Raw genomic sequence first — 20,094 nt, forward strand, 5'->3', positions numbered from 1 at the left:
GACGACGGACCTGGAGATATATTTGGGGGGGGTTGCTTCAGGGCGGTGCTTGACCTTGACATTTTTTAAATAAATGGATTATGTAGGCACCAAAGATAATATCAATATCATAATTATATATTGTCATTCTCAGTCGGTTCATTTATGCATTATAAGATTGTGTGCATAATTCATAACGCCAAAGTCGATGAAGTCGATGACGTCGGCTGCCAATCACCCAAGCATCCACAGCGCGCGAGAGAACTGCAGCACTTCCTCAAGGCGGAGAGCGCGTGACGCGGCGGCTGCGCGCAACGAAAGAGGAAGTCGAGAGGAGAGGGAGGACGTTGGACAAACTTTACTTCTAGCTGAATGCTAGAACTGCAATTCAATACTATGATAATCCTGTTACAGACAACTGATGATTCGTCATTTGTTGAATAAAAGGTCTAGGAGCTGGCTTACAAAACACTATTCTGTATTTTGCCACCGCTTTCTTATTTCGACCCGCTCTAGTTCAGACGAAGAGGAAGGCAGCAATCCAGTGGTTTCGAAATAGCGTTGCCTAAACCTGGCTCGACCAACGTGGTTCCCTTCACGTTGTTTAGCCGTGAACAACTTTTTGTTGTACTGGAATAAACAGTAAATTATTACTGTACATAGTAAGCGTGTTTGAAAAATAACTTGGAGTCCTGTGTTAAAAAAGTTGTCCGTGGTGGTCCACGAGCCACATTCGAGGCCTAGGTGAAGGCTGCGTGTGTGACCGTCGGCGTGCAGCGGCTTACTATCAACACCGATTAAACATGTCGGCCCAGGCACAAATGCGAGCGATGCTTGACCAGCTCATGGGGACGGGGAGAGACGGTGAGTTTGATTGACGATGCGCTTGTTACGTGGAGCTATGTGGAGCTAGCGGCGGGATATGCCTGTTAGCTTCCATGCTAACGTCAGCCAGATGCTGCAATTGAGTCATGCTTTGCATTTGTAGCGTTAGCTTCCCTGTTTGCACGATAGCCTGGCTGTGGGCTACCTGTTGGGTTCGAGTAGACCTGAAGTTAACTGTCAACGAGATGTATAAATCGTATTATGGCTTCTGTTCTGTTGTATTGAGGAGCCTTATAGTTGGATATTAACAGGTCTCTCGACACCAGTTTATCTTGGATACTCGATCCTACAGATTCCTGTGTTAAACGAGTTTCAATTCAAATTCGGAATCTCTCAATAGTGTCTTTTGAGAGCACTCTGAGGCGTCAGTGTTCAATGATATAAGGGGTTTTCATTTTGATCTTGTGTTTTATAGGAGACTCCATGCGGCAGAGAATCAAATTTTCAGATGAGAGGGTCTGCAAGAGTCACCTTCTGGATTCATGTCCCCACGACATTCTGTCAGGCACTGTGAGTACTTGGCCCAAAGTGTTGCACTATTTAAAGATATATAATATGTATAGCAATCTTTCAATATATGTAACATGCCTGAGATGTGTGTAGAATTAAATGCCAGTTAAACTTAGTATCCAGATAAAACCAAGATGTTTCCTTCTTAATTGGATGTCTAACTCTTATTTTAACAGTTCTAATGGCTTGCATTGTTATTCATTTTGTGTCATTATCTTTATTTCGGGGTTATACCTCGCTACTTGTTCATGTTATTGTTATCACTGTTTAATTGTTTCCACAGTCTTGCAAGATTTCAATTCATGGGCCTTATAAACACTCCACTCTGTTGGCTTTTGTGGGGAATAATAACATGATCAGCTTGTAATAGTCCTGCCATGATATGATTTTGACCTCAGAGGATGGACCTGGGCGAGTGTGTGAAGGTCCATGACCTGGCCCTTCGAGCTGACTTTGAGATTGCGTCCAAGCAGCAGGAGTACTTCTTTGAGCTGGATGTAAGTTATGCTGCTGTCGTCAAAACATGTAGCCAATGTTTAGAGAGTACGTTTTGCTGTACCAGAGTCGGGCATCTATAAAGGATATATCTGAAAATGTCAGTGTTGCTTTCCTGCTGGGCTAAAGTATACATTTCTGAGACCGATGACGAATAATTGTCAGGTGAGATTGTATGCGTTTTAAGAGTGGATACATAAGTGTCTTTTATATGAGTTAGGTCCCCCCCTTCTGTAAGCGTCTTTGGGTCATTGAAAAGCGCTATATAAATATAATGAATTATTATTATTAATTATTAATTATTATAACACTGTTGTATTCATCTGGAATAGTGTGGTAGAGGTAATTTAACTCCTTAAAAGTGCCACAGTTTTTCCACCCCTATGGTATTCTAACCACTCTGAACTCGGCTGTGTTGTCAACAACACAATTACAATAACCGCGTCAGTAGCGCAATACATATAGCTACCTTTTATAAGGTATTGCTACATAGCTAACATTAGCATAAACAGCGGTTTGATTCATTTGAGAAACGCAACAAGTTCAGCTTCAAACGTAATTCTGTAACTTGCCATGTACTGTCTCCAGCCGTGGAAAGCAACAACAATGTTTACCCTTGTCTTGCTTGTATTGCTGTCATTTCTTTCTTTACCCTGATCGACAGGAGGCGTGAAGGAATAGAAAGAAAACGATAGACTGATATTCCGTCAGACTACAATGGATTACATTACACACTTTGATAAGACTAACTTTGATAAACGGATATAAGTATGGATTTTTGAACACTGTTTCAAGCGTTCAATTTGTCTAGGTAGTTGTGGTCAAACTCGGGGTTTAATTTAATAACTAGTGCAGTGCCCATTCTAAAATGCCTATTGGCGACCTGATTGCGCTCACAGCCAACACCCTCTCACCACCAACCCTCCCTCCCTCCCCAGGCCGCCGAGCATCTCCAGTCCTTCATCGCCGACTGCGACCGCAGGACCGAGCTGGCCAAGAAGAGGCTGGCCGAGACCCAGGACGAGATCAGCGCCGAAGTGGCTGCCAAGGTGACCCTTCAGTCCACAGGTCACAGCCTCAGGGTCTATTTCGCAACCCCTTGCGGGGGGCACAATAGCCGGGGTCCTCGCTGAAAGATGACCCCAGGTGCAAGGTTCCGGAGGGCTGTTGGATGCACTTCACCCTCATGGTAGGGCGGTGACTATGAAGTTGGCGTCGGTTCACTCATTGATTCCAATTCTGGTTTTCGTTACACATGAAACGGGAGACTGAATGTTCCTGCTTCGAGCAGGCAAGATCACACTAACGCTCACTGGAGAAATTAGGTTAAAAGACAATGCCCTCGGTTGAGTTACCTTGGTGAAGCTAGCAATGGGTAGCAATGGGATTTGGGATTTTTCAACCATGACCCTATTTTCCAATCATTTCTGGTCTACAAGACTAATGCAGATAAGAATTGGAGTTCACAAAGCGTAGCTCAGTGTTTCTAAATAAATATATCTCTAAAAATAAATAAATAAATAATACTGGAGGTAGTGGGTTGGGAATGTATTGAGAATAGGGACATTTCCTGCCACAAAGATAATTCAGAGCGAGACCTCTCCTTGAGCGAGATGTTTAGAAACTATTAACAGACCAAAAAAAAAAATCTTTCAGTCACCAATCGAATCTGAGGGCCATAGCCTGTGAAACGTAAACAATTTTACACAGATTTCACGGTAACAAGTGAGAAATTGCTGCCCTAGTTCTTTTTCAAATCGTTGTCAATGTGACCTTTTCTGCTTTTCAGTGGTATATTTGGTGGGAGAGTTATTTTTGGGCATACTTTAGAAGTTTTCAGGGAAGGCCCCGTCATACTTTTTTTTAAATCATTAAAGACCAGGTTTAAATGCAGAATCACAGAATAAATTCATCAAGGAAATGTATTCCCAGGTTATTTTATCGTACGAGTCCTTGTAATGAACTTCGCCTGTGTGTCCGGGCTGGGTCCAGTCCTCGGTCTATATTCTTTGCACATCAGAACTGTGTTTTAACGGGTGGTTCCCGTCTCTGGGGCTTCAGGCGGAGCGCGTCCACGAGCTGAACGAGGAGATCGGGAAGCTGCTGGCCCGGGCGGAGCAGCTGGGTGGGGAGGGCAATGTGGACGAGGCCCAGCAGGTCCTGGAGAAGGTGGAGAAGACCCGCGCCCTGAAGAAAGAGGCTGAGGTCAGTGCAACATTTGTAAATGCACGTACCCCTTGAGCGTGGAGGGGGTTGCTAAAAGGCTGGCAGAAAATCGTTAACTGCTATAGCATGATCCGGAACATTTGTTCTGGAAACGTATTCATGCATTAGTCTGTTTCAGATGCACTCCATGCTTGCTGTGCCCTGGTTAACAGTGGGATGTTGTCTTGCAGGATGTATACAGAAACTCCATGCCGGCCTCCAGCTTCCAGCAGCAGAAGTTGAGGGTGTGCGAGGTGTGCTCTGCCTACTTGGGTCTCCATGACAACGATCGCCGCTTGGCCGACCATTTTGGGGGCAAACTTCACCTGGGTTTCATTGAGATTCGCGAAAAGCTTGACAGGCTGAGGGTAAGAACCATTTAATACTGACTTGCAGTGCAAAGTGATGCAGGCTCAATGTAAGACCAGATAAAGTACTTAATGTTGTCATTTGTTTACAATGTTTATTCAGGTTGTACTTGCTGTTCTGCAGCTAATGTCCCAGAAAATAATACAATATTTTGTGGGTTTCAGAAAGCGGTGGTCGAGAAACAGGAGAGGATGAGGATGAGACGGCGGGAGGAGCGAGACCGCGAGGAGGAGAAGGAGCGAGAGGGCGAGCTGGAGCGGGAACGAGAGCGAGAGAGCGAGCGGGAACGCGAGAGGGAACACCAGCGCGAGAGAGAGCGAGAATGGGAGCAGGGCCGAAGGAGGTGAGGGCCACGTGGCGGTTCTCTGTTGACAAACACTTCCACTTCCACTTCCCTCCATGCGACTTTAATAATCCCGGCATGTTCTTTTCCCTTAGGTCAAGGTCTCGGAGTGGAGAGCGATACAGGTACTTCCCATTTTAACACAAGACTGCAGCTGTCATCCCCATCCGTCACAATAAGGCCTTGTGCTGTGTTCCAATATCCATACATCCATGAGTACACTTAAACGTAGTACACTATCCGCACTCACTAAGTGTGCTAATTTTCAGTTGTCAGTGTTGTTCCAAATCGAATACTCCGTGGAGCACTAACCGGAAATTACGATCGCAACTGCCGCTGCGGCTCCTCCCCCGCAAAAAACACCCCACTTTGAACGTTGAACTCTTTACGCCTGCAAAAAGCTACAAAAGCTATAAAAACTACAAAATGAGTCTATTAATGCAGGTTATGTGGAAAATGCACCAACTTTGGCTCAGCCTGGCTCCGGCCTTTTCCGCTACGTAGCTAAGATGGCTGCCGTTGAGTACGAAAAGTGTCGATCAACACTTTGCTGTTTGACCGTTTTGAGTGCACCATCCGGGTCCTTTCAGTACACTTATTTTCGCCCAATCCGAATTGGAACGCCCTACGTTCTCAAGCTAAGGCTAATAAGTATGGATATTGGAGCACATCACTGGTCTTTTAGCTTTTTCCCCAGGTCCGTTCTATCATTTGGTTCTGACGCCGTTCTCTGCCTCAGGGACGGAGGCGGGTCGTCCTCACACCGCTCCCGGCGCCACCGCTCCTCCCGCTCCAGAGAGGAGGGTGGTGAGAGGGGGGGAGCCGAGAGGGGAGGAGGAGGAGGAGGAGGAGGAGGCGGCGGCGAGCGGGGCGGCGGCAGTGAGCGGGGCGGCGGTGGCGGCGGCAGTGAGCGGGGCGGCGGTGGCGGCGGCAGTGAGCGGGAGAGGAAACACCGACACAAGGAGAGGCACCGCTCTCGCTCGCACTCCCACAGGAGCAAGAGGAAGAGGTGAGAGCGCCCAGCCATGACTCGTGTGTCTTCACGATAACCCATTTCCCCCCGTGGTCCAGGGCAGGGCTTGTATTCATGAGGCTACGACTCAAGGGGTGCCATGGTAAGATTCATATGGGGAACATCAAGCATGCATGGATGGTGGACACAGGGCTCTGAAGGCGTAGAGCATTGTAGATGTGCTGGGGACATGGTTCCCTCATGGGAGATCTTAGTGCGACGGTGCATGTCTTCAGTGAACTGATGGCGTGCCCCACCCCCCCCCCCAGGTCCTCAGTGGACGCAGCGCCCCTGCCCGAGGCGGAGCGCTCCCTGTCCCAGGAGCAGCGCTGGACGGAGGGAGGGGGAGCCAGCGTGAAGCAGGAGCAGCGGCCGGAGTACGGGGAGTGGGAGGAGAAGGGAGAGGAGAGGTCGTACTCCCCGGACATGGTCAGAGAGAAGGAGAAGGAGCGGGAGCGATCGCTGTCCTACGAGAGGGACCACCGCTCCAGCTCCGAGGAGAGGGAGTCCGGAGAAATATGAGCGGCAGGAAAACCTTGGAAGTTGTTTGGATGTATTATTTAGTTAAATGCAGCAGGTAATCTTTGGGGCTATGTCGGTTAGTGAGTGAGTGAGTGGTTGATTGAGTGTGTGTGTGTGTGTGTGGGGGGGGGTTTGGTTGGGTGGGTTTGAGATGCATGTGTGCCTGTCAGCGCTTGGTGTCTGTTTAAAATAAATAAAATTAAAAAAAACAAACAAAGGGACATGGAAATGAATTGATCAGGGTCAGGCGGGGGTCGTTTCATGGTAATGAAAGAACAGCTAGTCCATTTGAGGTCATATGCGGGGACCTTGTATGTTAAACCTTTACTATTGAATTGGGGCCAGCGGGAGGATACCAAAATGGCAAGACAACTGCTGAAAAAGAAAACTACCATTTAATTTGTTTTACGATTTTTTTGAAAGAGGGGGGGGGGGGGGGGGCCTTGATCATGCCTGTGTGAGAACGGAGAAATTCATCTGTAGTCTTTTTATTTTACGTTAGCAACTAGTTTTTTTGTATCTTGTCTATGTTGTCAATACTGTTTTTCCTTCCTGTAAAATTGATGTTTTATGTAGCTATCGATTTATTTGCAGAAATTATAGGTAGACTCATTGATGTTATGCATTTCCTTGAACCTTCAAGCCCATCCTGAACTGATTCGATTTGGAAATGACCAAAGGTACCGGATGTGGTCGTTTTCTGTCATTTGCCTTAAAACAATTACTCATTTTAAACCGAGTCGGCCATGCATACAAGCAAACTGCAAGACATACATGAGACCATCCTTAATTCAAACTGCAGTGAAAAGTTTATATTTTGACAATAAACAAGCTTTTCATATCCAAGGTATCCTAAATGTCTTTCCGGTTGGTAGGGGGACATGTACATTTATATAGTTTGGCGTGGTACATGCATTTAAGGTATTGCAATGTGATTTCAGGCCCTGTGAACAGATGCCATTTGTAATCTGTGAAAAATTTGGCTGTATGGGGGATTTGTACTTTGCTGTGCCATCTACTATAAAGTCAATAAACTTTCTCCATACACTGAAACGTCTTTGTCAAAGGGTCATTTTTCCAAATGATTCACTTACAAGGAGGTCGCGTTACAGCACATGCTGGACCACTAATGAACTATAGGGGGCATGATACAACTTTTCAATGAAAAGTAGACGTACGTAAAGAAACGTAAATGTGTGACGTCAGACGCACGTTTGCAAAATAAGCGGGCACAGGGAATGTGAACTCTGAAGCTGATTTTATTGTTAAAGCTTATAACCTAGCGTTTCAGCGGTTAAATATCATGTCGGTACTGAGGCCACTAAGTAAATTACCCGACATAAATGCAGCGAGTGTCCTGGTAAGTTTAACACAGCTTACCTTAAGCCAGTGGAGAGGGGAAGAGGCAATACTGGAGGAGTTTTGTTGATGTTTGTGTTTTTTATAGCTGGTGGAGAATGAAGAGGACTTCCAGCAGAAATTGGCAGGCGTAATGGTGAAGGAAAAATCCGTTATGGTCAAAGTGTAAGTAAAAGTTGAGGCTCATTGTATCATGTTTACACTCGGCATGTAACAAGTTAACTTGACTTTACAAATAACATACACGGACGGCTCACAAAGAAAAGTATGACATTTCTGTCTAAATCCGTTTACGTTCGGCGCGAAGGATGATCTCGGCCTGCTGTCTTTGTTTTTGATGTCTCCATCAGGAGGCTGGCTAAGAGCCTGCCACTGCCCGCCAAAAACGAGCAAAACCGTCCGAGGATAGACCTGGTCGTCTTCCTCATCAACCTCATGTCAGCGCTCAGGTCAGTGCGAGACCTCTGGGATCATCTTCAATGATTAGGGTTTGTCTGTCTGACCCTTATATTATGTATTAAAATAACGATGTACATATTCCGTGTTTAGGTTTAGCCTACATTACGTATTGATTGACAACTGCACACCTCAAAGTGCAGTTTAAATAAACCTATTTGGCTGCATGGATTTAACAGTTAGCTACTGTACATTTATGTGTTGAAGATGTTATTTTTAAGGCTATAATTAAGCTTTTGCTCTCATTCTTTACATATCTGTTCTGTTCTTAGTTTGCAGTCGGCTGAAGCCTCTCTGAAGCACTTGGGCCAAGGCTATTTTCTGGGGAAGGTTTGCTTCATGGTCACGAACGGTATGAAAATAGGTTGAACCCCAAACCTCAAACAACCTAATCCCTTATCTACTGCTCAATTGTTATTCAGTGTTCTGTTATATGAGCAATTAAGCTTTCACAAAATACAGTTTTATCTAGGTTGCTCTCAATGTATGCATTTTTCCAACAGCTTATCAGCACAAATCTACATTTATAGAAATAAAAAAAAAATTATATCACCATTAGATTTCCGCTAGATTTTGTCATGAATCCGGATCCTGAGAATGTTTAAAGATGCACACAGACCTGTCTTTGTCAAGGCTAACTCGTTTCTTGTTCTGTTTTTTCCGGTTCTGGGTGTCATGGCCCATTTGGTGCAGCGCGTCACGCAGCCTTACCGGCAGAGCGTATGCTGGCCGTCAGGAAGCTGGCGTCGGGTCTCCGCTGTCCTCTTCTGTATGCAGAAGATCAGGTGAGCGGACTGGCCTAGTGAACCAGATCATTTGCTTTTCCTTTGGCACTACCATGGCTGGTTGGCCATTGTGGGCTGGCCCTCAATCTGCCCCTCTCTCCCAATCCGAAGGAGAGAAACACTGTCTTTTATTATTTAAAAAGGCCTTGTATGGAAAGCTCCCTATGTTCCTATCTTCACTGCTAAATTTCACCAATAAATCATATCAAACTCACTTTCAGTCACGTCATTCCACACAATAATAGCAACTCAGGAAAGATTGCTTTTAACTTTTATGCTCCTGCCCGATTGAATAGACTTCAGGACCAAAACTGGAGCGATTGGTCTCAATTGAGAAGTTCAAGGGGATGATTTAAGTCGCATTAAATAAAGATTGCTCGTCTTTTAAGTATCTTTCTTTAGCTGAGGTAGGTCAACTAGACAAGAGAGCACTACTAATGCTTGACTCTTTTGTTCGAGGATGTTGAAAACAGGAAAGACACCACTGTGTGATGTTCGGACAGTGAACTCTTTTAACCTCACCCCAGACACCAGATGGCGTCACCAACGCGGCAGAGAGGCTGCTGGTGATCCTCAGGGTGGCGGCAGGGTGCGTTCCCATGACAACAGCGCTGTTCCTGTCCAATCTGACCAGCTGCATCGTCCCCACGGAGGAGGAGGAGCAGCAGAACTTGGATTTCGACGCCTGAACCCACCCTCCATCTTCAGGTTTAGCTTTGCTTTATATACATTTAGATTTTAAAGTTGTGGCTGACAATGTTTCAAGTTAATACAATTAGGTTTGGAATCTTCTTGGTTTTGTCGTTTGCTAAATTTGATTAATAGTGTTTGACTCAAATACTGCTTGCTTTAACACACAACTGACTGGGAGGGTGAAGAGTTACTGGTCGCTTCATCTTCACAGGACAAAAAGAAGAGGGCTCTAAGGTAGAAAGGCTAAATGTAATTTAAAAACAGGTTTGTATTCTCATGATTCCCATGTATTTTCCTTCTGTGAACTCACTGAACCTGTTGAGGTGGGTCAACAATGAAAATCAATTATTTCAAATACAAAAACTGCTCCAAATATAAAACCAATGTATAGGGTTAGGGCACCGAAGAGAGGAAGAGGGCGAGAGCAATCAAGGCTAAATATGCTGGCGCCCAATGCCGCTGTTGCTCCGTGTGTGCAGTCACGTCTGCATGCAGACACGACCAGAGTGACCTAATAATAGGTGTGCTATCGTTGTCTCTTCAGCATCAGGCCTCCACTCAAGGCTGCTGAGGAGTTCCGAGCACCACTTCTCATTGGGATTCAGGACGGCTCCATAGGTCTCCTTCCAACATACTCTGTGTGTGTGTGTGTGTGTGTGTGTGTGTGTGTGTGTGTGTGTGTGTGTGTGTGTGTGTGTGTGTGTGTGTGTGTGTGTGTGTGTGTGTGTGTGTGTGTGTGTGTGTGTGTGTGTGTGTCGGGTCAACAATACACAATTACACCTCAAAATTTAGACATTAAAAGTCGTCTTATTGAACATGAGATTGACATTACAGGGTTTGTTTTTTCACAAAATAAAAGCACCGTGACTTGTTAATCCACTGAACTCCTAGCTCAAAGGTCACCTTGTCATGCAGGAGATAATCTTATGGTGATAATATTGAAGAGTAGCAGGTGTTTGTAATTCTTATGTATTATGGTACTACAGTATTTTAATTAGTCCAACTTTTTCTTGATGGTGAGATGCTGCAGAGGGTCACGTATGTATCATCTGGTGTGAGATGAAGTACGTAGTAGACTGTTTGGAGCTACAGCAATGACCTTCATAATTCTTTTGAATGTGAATCAGTTTTGATACTCTGCCAGTTGTTGAGGCAGTAGCAGTGGCAATGCTAAAAGGTTATGGATGGTGTGAGGTGACTAATGAATCAATACGTTTGGAATGGGAGAATGTCAGTATGCTTAAACAGTCAAGCCCAATCGTGATATGATAAGGTAGAAAATGAAACTGATATGTATTAAAAAAATATAATAGGGGGAACACTATTACCCCTAGCCAAGGCTCAACGTGGCCTGGGATATTAAGCAACCGAATCAAGCGTAAATGAAACTGGAAACTATCAAACTTTTAGTAGCCAACTATGGCTAGTTTTGAATTTCAAATCAAATACTTATACAAAATAAGCCAGTATACAAATATGTACATGCTTGACTGATTATTGTTTGATTGGACCATTTACATTTCCGTTTAAGAGGAAGATGCTAAAATATTTAGTAAAACCACACAAATCACAGTAAACTGAATCTTTTTATTACTAGAATTGTGTTGCCTGTGAAGGAAAACTACGATAAACAGTGTTTAATTAGCATACTTTTATTTAAAATTGGGCCACCGAAGCAGGACCAGGGTGGATCACTGGTGAAGTGATTACCCGGAGAATCCCAGCTCTTTGTAGGTGGCATCAATGTCGGCAATGACCGCAGACATCACTTTCCTCAGAGCTTCCTGCCCGGCAGCATCAAGCCCCGCCTTCTCCGCCATATGCTTTGCAATGACCTCTGTGATCAACTGCAACCAGAAACACGGCATAAACATCCTTTCATTGTCATTATCGTAAACGGGAAAGAAATAAGACCTTTCATGCTCAAATGAGAGGATTTGAGTATACTCAAATGTGAAAGACACATGGCAACAAGAAACAGGCCCAATTCTCTCACAATTCTCTCTCAAGATTTAGAAGTTGTAGTCTCAATTGACTAAATTATATATTGTAAATTACATACTAATTAGTTCAACATTTATCACAAAGTCACTCCAATGGGTAACCAGTACACACTACAAAACACATGTATGAACACAACGCAAGCACCTTGAAGTTGTTGATGGGGATCTTGTGGACGTTGGCGTGGCTGGTGGCCAGGGGTTTGAGCAGAGCCGCGTGGTCGCCCCTGGTCTTCAGCAGCTCCCCCAGCTTCTTCAGGACCGTCGCCCCATGGGATGCGACCGCCACGCTGGCTGCCAGCTCCCCTACGCCAGCGAGCTTGGGGAACAGCTTCTGGGTGTCCGGGTGCTCTGTGAATAAACTGGGAAGAGCGGGAACAGGAACAGGCCTTTGAGTGACGGAGATTAATGGGGTGACCTTCTGGAGAACACAGAGAAACAAGAGAGCACAGTACTAAAGGCAGTTGTCTTCATTTGTTTTTCTAGTCCCTTTGTCTTTATTACCTGATTATTACCATATTGGTACACATGCTTACCGGGTCAAAACCAGCCCGCCGTGTGTGTTGTAGTCGGCTTCCACTGGACCCCAGCATCTCAGAACCAAGTCATAGTCAGCCATGACCTATACAGCCATTTGATGTAAAAGCATGAATGCATGTATATGTTACTTTATATTGTGCATATGCTTGCATTTCTATCAACTCTTTGAGCCTATCAGATTTGATAGAGGATTTTTTTATCACCCCACTGTAACATAGGCTTGTCCTAGATAAAAAATAAAAATAAAACGAAAATAAATTGAATACATACCAACAAACAGCTTCTTGTGTGACTTTGCAGAACTCCGAAATCAATTATCAACTCCCTCACTGTGAACTGATATTTATACCTGTCTATGACGGGGACACATACACGTACACACAAACACACACACACACCCACACAATCAAGTGCCCTCAGCCCTCATCAGATCAGTTGATTCGTACACAGCTAATTTTAGGTTATCCCATTCTACAACATTGTCCTGTCCTGACGTTTGAGTGCAACACTTTAATGGAATTTAATCAATCTTTGTTTAGGCTTACCTTTATGCTTTATTCTTAGACTTGTATGACTCTTAGGCCTCACTTCATTTTCAAATAATTAATTAATTTTATAGCTATTTTCATTTCAAGGAAATTTGGAAATGTTTACTCTGCTGTTCGTGCCACAGTATTTCACCTATCTGGATGTTGTTAATTTTTTTGAGAAATCAGTTTAAAACAAAGCCTCTAACTTTAAATTATAAAGTTTGTTTTCTTCTTTTCTCAAAGGCGCTATGCAAACTGAGTTAGCCTACTATCAGAAAGAGATGTTTATTTGCATTCCAGGCAACAAACTCTAGGTTTATATAGAGCTGTCGGTATTGAATTCTAAATACTGTACATTCTTTATAGAGCTCAACATACTCCTGCCTTTGATATCTATCTATCCATCCATCCATCCATCCATCCATCTATCCATCCATCCATCCATCCATCCATCCATCCATCCATCCATCCATCCATCCATCCATCCATCCATCCATCCATCCATCCATCCATCCATCCATCCATCCATCCATCCATCCATCCATCTATCTATCTATATAGGCTATATATGGTTGCTGTCTTGATGGGGGAAAACCGGTTGTAGTGGGCAACGCCAACTGGATTTGAATCAGAGTCCAAGATTTTATTTTGTATATTAAAGTTGTGTATTATATTAAAAGTTTCTCGCAAAGGTAACTGCAAGCCTAATGGTTCTGAAAATACACCTTCTATTTACATCATTATTACATAGAAATCACATCCATTCTAAATTCAGAGTTGGCAAACTTTGATCAATTTTATATTATAAACCATCTTTGTTTGGTATTATTAAAATGAAATCGAAACAAAAATACGACAAAACATACGTTATAATAATAATACCCATCTGGGTTAGAGTTTAGGCCCTCCTCTTCCTGGTTAGGGTGGAATGATTGGGCAGCATTCTAACGCCACACATCGAGCCAGCCAATGAAGTACCGAGGCTAAGTCACGGGGTTTACCTACAGAGGAAATTGAAATCAAGTTAGTCGGTTCTTCTAACCTTTACACAGACTAGTCTCCTGACACTTTCGTTTGTTCTGACTGTAATAAGGATTTGTTGCATTCTACGTGTTTTTGATTGTTGTTGCGGGCTGTTTCTTGCCATTTTAATAACTTTACAGCGATCTTCGAGAATGATGCAAACTGTAAAAAACGTCCGACACTTGGTGACATCAACTAAACACGCCGGTACCTAAATGCGTCTGTCTGTCTGTCTGTCTGTCTCTGTCTGTCTGTCTGTCTGTCTGTCTGTCTGTCTGTCTGTCTGTTGATTGCATCTGTGTGAGAGTGAGTGGTTGTTGTGATTGGGAAGTAGTCTCTGATTCCATCCCTCCAGAGTTGGAGCTGGATGTGTTTCCAGCAGTTCGAGTATGAAACGCATGTCGTCGTGTAGTTTCAGAGCTCACAGTGCCAGTCCCATGGGGCCAGATCAGAGGCAAGGTCTGGGGTCCAGACCACGGCCGTCCTGTGGTCTGTCTGCACGGCTGGGCTGACAACTGTGGGACTTTCGACACACTCATCCCCCTACTACCTCAAGGTAATGCTTTACATGCAGGTGCTTTTAGTGAAGGGAAACTGGTCAACAATCAGCCAAATTGAGTTCAATGAATTGTATATCTTTCTTTGATTCCACAGATTATAAATATGTGGCGTTTGACTTGCCCGGTCATGGTCAGTCATCCCATCGCCCTCCTGGAGTCCCGTACTATTTTCAATCATATGTGGCTGATCTCTATCGACTTGTTAAAGGTGTGTGAAGTAAACTCGAGACGTCCCAATATTTAATTAAAATCTGTTTGATGTATCCATATAGAATTCCAAAGGAGCACTTATGTAATCTATCAATCCAGATGGCTTCTATGGGATTTGTTGAGAATTGCTTATGTCCACTGCTGAACTGCACTACACTACAATGTTATTGAGCTCTATTGGGTTGTGGTAATCTGACCCTTTTATTCAATTAACCACAGTATGTGTGGCAAGAAACAATAACCAGCTATAATATTCCTGGTGGATGATTTGTTAAACCTTTTTACAGCTCTGCAGTGGGAGAAATTCTCCATTATTGGCCACAGTATGGGTGAGTGACAGCCTATGGTGTTATAGAAATATGTATTTAATGTAATAACTTATTCACTCATCATCCACATAGATTGATCCTTTATAATATGTTTATTATGTGTTATTGATCTTTTGACAGGGGGCAACATAGGTGGAATGGTAAGGAACTTCTTGGGTATTCAATTATTTCATCACCCTTTCAATGACAAAAATAAAAGCTATATTACACAACATAGAAAAGTTTTGTTTGGTTTCAATGATTGATTAATGTTTTGTCTTCTCTCATTGTGTTATCAACAGTTCAGTGCACTGTATCCTGAAATGGTAGATGCATTAGTTCTGCTAGATTCATACGGATTCTTATCTACAGATGTGGTAATCAAACGCTTCTTCAAACTTCTTTATAAATAATACATACATTTATTTCCTTGAGTTGCCTTCGTCGTGACATAATACAGCACTTGTTGAATTGAAGCTTGTAAGGCGACGTGTTACCTTTTACTTTTAGAAAGAGATGCCCGAAGTGATGAGGCAGGGAATGGAAGAGCTGCTGAAGTATGAAAACAGAGAGGAGAGAGTATACACAAAAGACCAGGCATTTCAGAGGTATGGAGCACCATTATCAACGGTTGATTCTGTCAAACCTTTTTTTTAAATTCCTTGTCATTGAAATGACCATGATCACAGATTGTATTCCCGAGAGTATGAGAGCAATAGCATTTCATTCCAACCACCAATCATTTTAATGCATCGGACTTATGCACATTCCACCTGTGTTTAGTCTCACCCTAATATCCCTTATGATTTCACCTGTAAATGTATCGTATTTGGGAAGCAATAATTTCCATCATAGACATTTTTCTTGAAGGTACAGCAGCACAACAGGATAGGGTGAAAGCTGTTCTCAATGTCTTCCATCCAGGTTACAAGCTGGAAACCCCACTCTCTCCGAACAGTCAGCCAGCATCCTTTTAGAACGAGGCACCAGACAAGTAGAAGGAGGTAAACCTTGATACTTATTATGTTGTCCTTTATGCTCTTTCTCATCAATCATTTCATCCTTTTCTTTTTCTTGTACAGGGCTTGTGTTCTCTCGTGACTTCCGGATTAATCTGGTATGTGCAGATCAGGGACCTTGCCAATTTCAGTAATTTCCAAATTCAAATAGAGTAGTCTGCATGTAACCATGATGATGAACTTGGGCTTTCTATATTTGGTTCCTTATGTTTTCAGAAGAACATAATGCGTTTTAGCACGGAGCAATGTCTGGAGCTACAGTCCAGGATAACGACCCGGGTCTTAGTGCTTCTGTAAGACGTTTGATAGATCAATTGTGTTAAATTATGGCGTGCTAATATAGTATCCTGATGTCTTGCTTTGTTACAGAGTGTTTTTATACCTTCACAGGGCTGAGGAGGGCTTTGAGAAGAGGTTTGCTGAATCAATCCAAACCAAGTTAATTTCCACTATTCTCCAGGGTTACAGGGAGCCCAATGTGAGTGTGTTTTGATGGGTGCATGTTGTGATAAATTAGGATGGTGTAGGTGGTGTTATAAGTCATGATGTTAGAGCCATCTTTTGGTTTGACATAATGTTTGATTTATTTACTAATATGCAAGATGGTTTTGGCTTGGTTATTTGAGTTAATTGTTTGTTTTGTCTGTTTTCATTTAGTAAGAACATATTTTGCATTTGACATGCTGGGAATGCCGTATTTGAGTCAATGATGGGCACCTGTGTGTATTTAGGGAAGGAGCCACAGGTGAATAGGTAGACGGGAAGCGGTAACGTTTTTTAACCGCTCAGTGACAGCCCCTTTTGATATATATGTTAGAAAAGGTTTATGTTATGTTTTCTTTTTTTGTTAATTAATAACAAATGAATAGGGACAAACGTGAAATATTCCTACAAAAGAGAAACGCATTTATTGTAACCCTAAGACATCACCAATTCTAAAAATAAGACAATAAACTACAGACAGTAGAATATTTGTGAAACAGTGGATTTATTATTCTCTGGATATCCACTATTTCAGTCTAGTAATTTCTTAATTTTCCACACATTTTATCATGAATGTCAATAGATGGCCCTTAACAGATCCTAAACACTAGCCCTTTTGATCATTTTTATTTGCATAAAGCATATTGAGATGCAGAAAGAGCTCATCAAGGAGACCTTGGGGTTAGTCGCCTTGCTGAAGGAATCAGGAACTTTGGGTTTAAGCTGGTAGCATACCCAGCATCCAGAACCATCAACTTTCACATAGCAGGAACGTCATCTAGGAGAGGGAGGATCTATTCTAGTCTTCTAGACTAATCCCGGACTCAGGATGCACTGAGGATGCACATGTGATCCACTAATATCATGTATATAACTGTCTCTCTCTCAGGGAGTTGTGGTGACTCTACCAGGGGATCATCACGTCCACCTGAATCACCCAGAGAGCGTCGCTCCTTTCATTACTGACTTCCTGCAGAGCAACGGCCCCTCCAACTTAACAAGCTCTGCAGAAGACCCTGAACCAGCCAAGCTATAAAGACACGCATCCACACACAAACCAGCTAACACTAACGCCATTCACCACTTCACCGTTCATGCCTAGTGCCAGATGTACCCACCGGCCTGCCACATTCACATCTTCCCAAACATTTTCCCATCCGCACACTTTTTCCAGTTTGGCTAGTCTGGAACTGCTGTGGCCTAGCCACCCAAAGCCCATAGGACACGCCTGTCGTGCTATAGTTATTACATTTTAGAACTGCAAAAGAGAAGGATGATCATGTGCGGTGACATTTTGGAAGAGCGTTGGAGCGGCCAGTGACCAGCGGTGCCCGTTTGGGCAGATGCTTTGGAAGTAGTGTGGCCGTTGCCAGGTGGCTGTGTGCGTTACACGACTTGTTGCCATAGTAACCATCCAGCACATATCTTTACACTGTGACTAAAAGCCATACTGACAATGATGTAATTGTATTGATTAATGTCAACTTATCAACCCTCTCTGGCACGTTGCTTGATTTAATTTCCTTGAACAAATTTAAACATTTAGTATTTTCCATGCTTTTGGGTGTGACGGATAAATTCATATTAATATATTTAATCAAAGATATAAGGTTAATGATATGAGTTTACATTCCACAGGTCATTATTTTAATTGCTTGTGCAGGGGGAAATTTTTTTAATCATCAAGTTTAATCATCAAGTGAATCATCAACAGAAGGCACATTCATTTATTTATTTTAAAAAATCCTATAATAAATAATATTGTGATTCTGTTCCTGCTGTGTCTCGGATAAATATGTTTAACGTAAAAAGTGAAAAAATATGTCTGGCCAAACGTTTAAAACTATTAACATTATCTTTTATTAAAATATTCAACAAATTAGACTACATCTTTTCATCAGAAATTCTGCATTTATTTACAGTTGCAATACGGAAGATTTCCACTAGTTGGTAGCTTAAAATGACCTGGACATTTCTGGAGTCAATGCTAATCAATAATTATTTAAATAATGTTATCAATAAAACATCTTATAACATGTATTATAAAAATAAAAAGTTATGGCTAACCTGTACCCCTCTCTTTCTTTCCATACCTTGTTGGTCCGACATGTTTCTACAGCAGCCCAGAACCGACAAATATTTCTTGAGAGGACACGATCTTATCTCGAGATCGCTATCTTACATGTAGGCTATGACCTATTGTTTTACACACTAAATAACAATACAATTTATAAATATATCAAGGTACCTCGTCACTTGACACTTAGCTACAGCATGCTGCTGGAAACACTTTGGCACATGAGGACCGTCCAGCATCATCTTGCATCAGTCAATGTTCATTGCCTTGTTCAGGGTTGCCACAAACTATTTCCTGCCTCACACAGCTCTTGCCAAGGCTGCCCTCGTCTAGCTCTTTGTTTGCTTTATCCCTTGAACCTGCGGCCCTGGCTGTCAGGCAATTAACTAATCATGACCCTATTATTGTTCACAAGACATCACATATCTATGCGGATGACAATCTGCTCTTTATTCAGTGTGTGCCTCAGTCTCTTCCCCACATCCTGCATATCTTTTAACCACTCCTGCCGGATCTCTGAATACGGAATTAACTGGGGAACATCTGCCCTATTGCTCTTGAATAACCCCACCAGACTTTGGGCTATCCTCTTTAAAGAACCTTATTTGTGGGTCTATCAATCCCTTAGTTACAAGCACTGTGTCAATGAATTACTAGAGAGTGCTTGCAAGGGTAAAATCTGATGAACTAAGGTGTATCCCCTCTCCCATAGGTTTCCATTCTCGTATTTAAGCTTTTAAAATGAATGTTCTCCCACAAATCAACGTTTACAGCTCTCCCTCTGGCACTACCCAAAGGTGTTTGAAGGAATTTAAGCCTGTCCTCAGGGCTGTAGCCAACTGCTGATTTTGGATTTTTGTACTCTGATTTTGTAAAATGACAGAGGCTGTGACCTTATAGCTGGCAACTGGCATGTTTGCAATCTCAAATTTTATTTGGAGGAAAAATAAACAGACTTAATCTTTAAACCCTCCAGAGACCCGAGCCTGATGGTGGTCTGGGACTTTCGAACTTCCAATGGTACTATTGATCATGAGTCCTCTTTCGAAATGGTTGGATCCCTTTGGGTCTGGATGAGGGACCTCCAGCCATGGACCCAAGTGTTCACTGTAAGTGAACATCACCAGGAGCCATTCATTGGGAACCAATTGAGACAAAGGTCTCATTTTCAATGGTCGCCTCAGAACAGAAATCGGTAACAGATTGACAAAGGAAAACTGCAGCTACTACAGCAACAGTTCACAGTTGCGTTAAAGATCCAATGGCATGAAAATGTCACTTTCTGAGGTTTTCTAACATTAATATGAGTTCCCCTAGCCTACCTATTCTCCCCCAGTAGCTAGAAATTTAGTTGGTTGTAAAACGAGCACTAGGCATTCTGCTCCGCCTTTGAAAAAACGAAGAGACGTGCCATTTTGGAATTTTCCCCGTATGTCGTCATAAGGGGAGATGCCACCTCCCCTTTGGCCCGCCGATGAGCTACGACCCTAGTGCAACGTGTGTGTGTGTGTGTGTGTGTGTGTGTGTGTGTGTGTGTGTGTGTGTGTGTGTGTGTGTGTGTGTGTGTGATTACACACACTGTATGTCACATATGTGTGCATGTCACATCCGGCCCGCGGGTGATAAGGGGAGAATATATGTATTTATTTATTTTATACTATTATTATTATTTAATTTTTTTGGAATCCGTCAGTCGGTCTGTTACTGCTGCTGGTCTGTTACGATTCAATA

At 43.0% G+C, this 20,094-nt stretch overlaps 4 protein-coding genes across 8 annotated transcripts; 3 read left to right on the forward strand and 1 right to left on the reverse strand.

The window, feature by feature from the left end:
* Positions 1-245: 245 nt before the first annotated feature.
* On the forward strand, positions 246-7,373 carry zgc:158803 (LUC7 domain-containing protein). Of its 2 annotated transcripts, XM_060046227.1 has the most exons (11): positions 246-843; positions 1,280-1,374; positions 1,773-1,871; positions 2,808-2,918; positions 3,931-4,074; positions 4,266-4,442; positions 4,608-4,786; positions 4,882-4,911; positions 5,526-5,673; positions 5,710-5,795; positions 6,068-7,373. In XM_060046227.1, the coding sequence occupies exons 1-11, from the start codon at positions 783-785 to the stop codon at positions 6,318-6,320; spliced, it is 1,383 nt and encodes a 460-aa protein (XP_059902210.1). In that variant the 5' UTR covers positions 246-782; the 3' UTR covers positions 6,321-7,373. The 2 variants fall into 2 exon arrangements, with proteins under 2 accessions (XP_059902210.1, XP_059902209.1); XM_060046226.1 differs by having other exon boundaries at positions 5,526-5,795.
* Positions 7,374-7,526: 153 nt separating this feature from the next.
* Positions 7,527-11,979, forward strand: pane1 (proliferation associated nuclear element). 2 transcript variants are annotated; one of them, XM_060046256.1, is made up of 7 exons: positions 7,527-7,680; positions 7,768-7,844; positions 8,030-8,128; positions 8,408-8,487; positions 8,829-8,920; positions 9,448-9,628; positions 10,135-11,979. In XM_060046256.1, the coding sequence occupies exons 1-6, from the start codon at positions 7,624-7,626 to the stop codon at positions 9,607-9,609; spliced, it is 567 nt and encodes a 188-aa protein (XP_059902239.1). In that variant the 5' UTR covers positions 7,527-7,623; the 3' UTR covers positions 9,610-9,628; positions 10,135-11,979. The 2 variants fall into 2 exon arrangements, with proteins under 2 accessions (XP_059902239.1, XP_059902237.1); XM_060046254.1 differs by having other exon boundaries at positions 10,158-11,979.
* Positions 11,250-12,536, reverse strand: mb (myoglobin). Of its 3 annotated transcripts, none has more exons than XM_060046261.1 (4): positions 12,424-12,536; positions 12,150-12,235; positions 11,762-12,034; positions 11,250-11,460 (listed from the first exon to the last, which is right to left on the reverse strand). In XM_060046261.1, the coding sequence occupies exons 2-4, from the start codon at positions 12,204-12,206 to the stop codon at positions 11,320-11,322; spliced, it is 471 nt and encodes a 156-aa protein (XP_059902244.1). In that variant the 5' UTR covers positions 12,207-12,235; positions 12,424-12,536; the 3' UTR covers positions 11,250-11,319. The 3 variants fall into 3 exon arrangements, with proteins under 3 accessions (XP_059902244.1, XP_059902246.1, XP_059902245.1); XM_060046263.1 differs by having other exon boundaries at positions 11,762-11,975; positions 12,424-12,535; XM_060046262.1 differs by lacking the exon at positions 12,424-12,536 and having other exon boundaries at positions 11,762-11,975; positions 12,150-12,254.
* A 1,151-nt stretch (positions 12,537-13,687) lies between these two features.
* On the forward strand, positions 13,688-18,358 carry serhl (serine hydrolase like). The gene is made up of 12 exons (XM_060046232.1): positions 13,688-13,913; positions 14,119-14,262; positions 14,361-14,474; positions 14,764-14,805; positions 14,926-14,945; positions 15,087-15,161; positions 15,295-15,392; positions 15,709-15,788; positions 15,867-15,901; positions 16,020-16,096; positions 16,194-16,281; positions 17,176-18,358. The coding sequence occupies exons 1-12, from the start codon at positions 13,859-13,861 to the stop codon at positions 17,320-17,322; spliced, it is 975 nt and encodes a 324-aa protein (XP_059902215.1). The 5' UTR covers positions 13,688-13,858; the 3' UTR covers positions 17,323-18,358.
* Positions 18,359-20,094: the final 1,736 nt, after the last annotated feature.

The sequence above is a fragment of the Gadus macrocephalus genome, chromosome 3, assembly GCF_031168955.1.
Source record: "Gadus macrocephalus chromosome 3, ASM3116895v1".
Taxonomy (NCBI): Eukaryota; Metazoa; Chordata; class Actinopteri; order Gadiformes; family Gadidae; genus Gadus; species Gadus macrocephalus.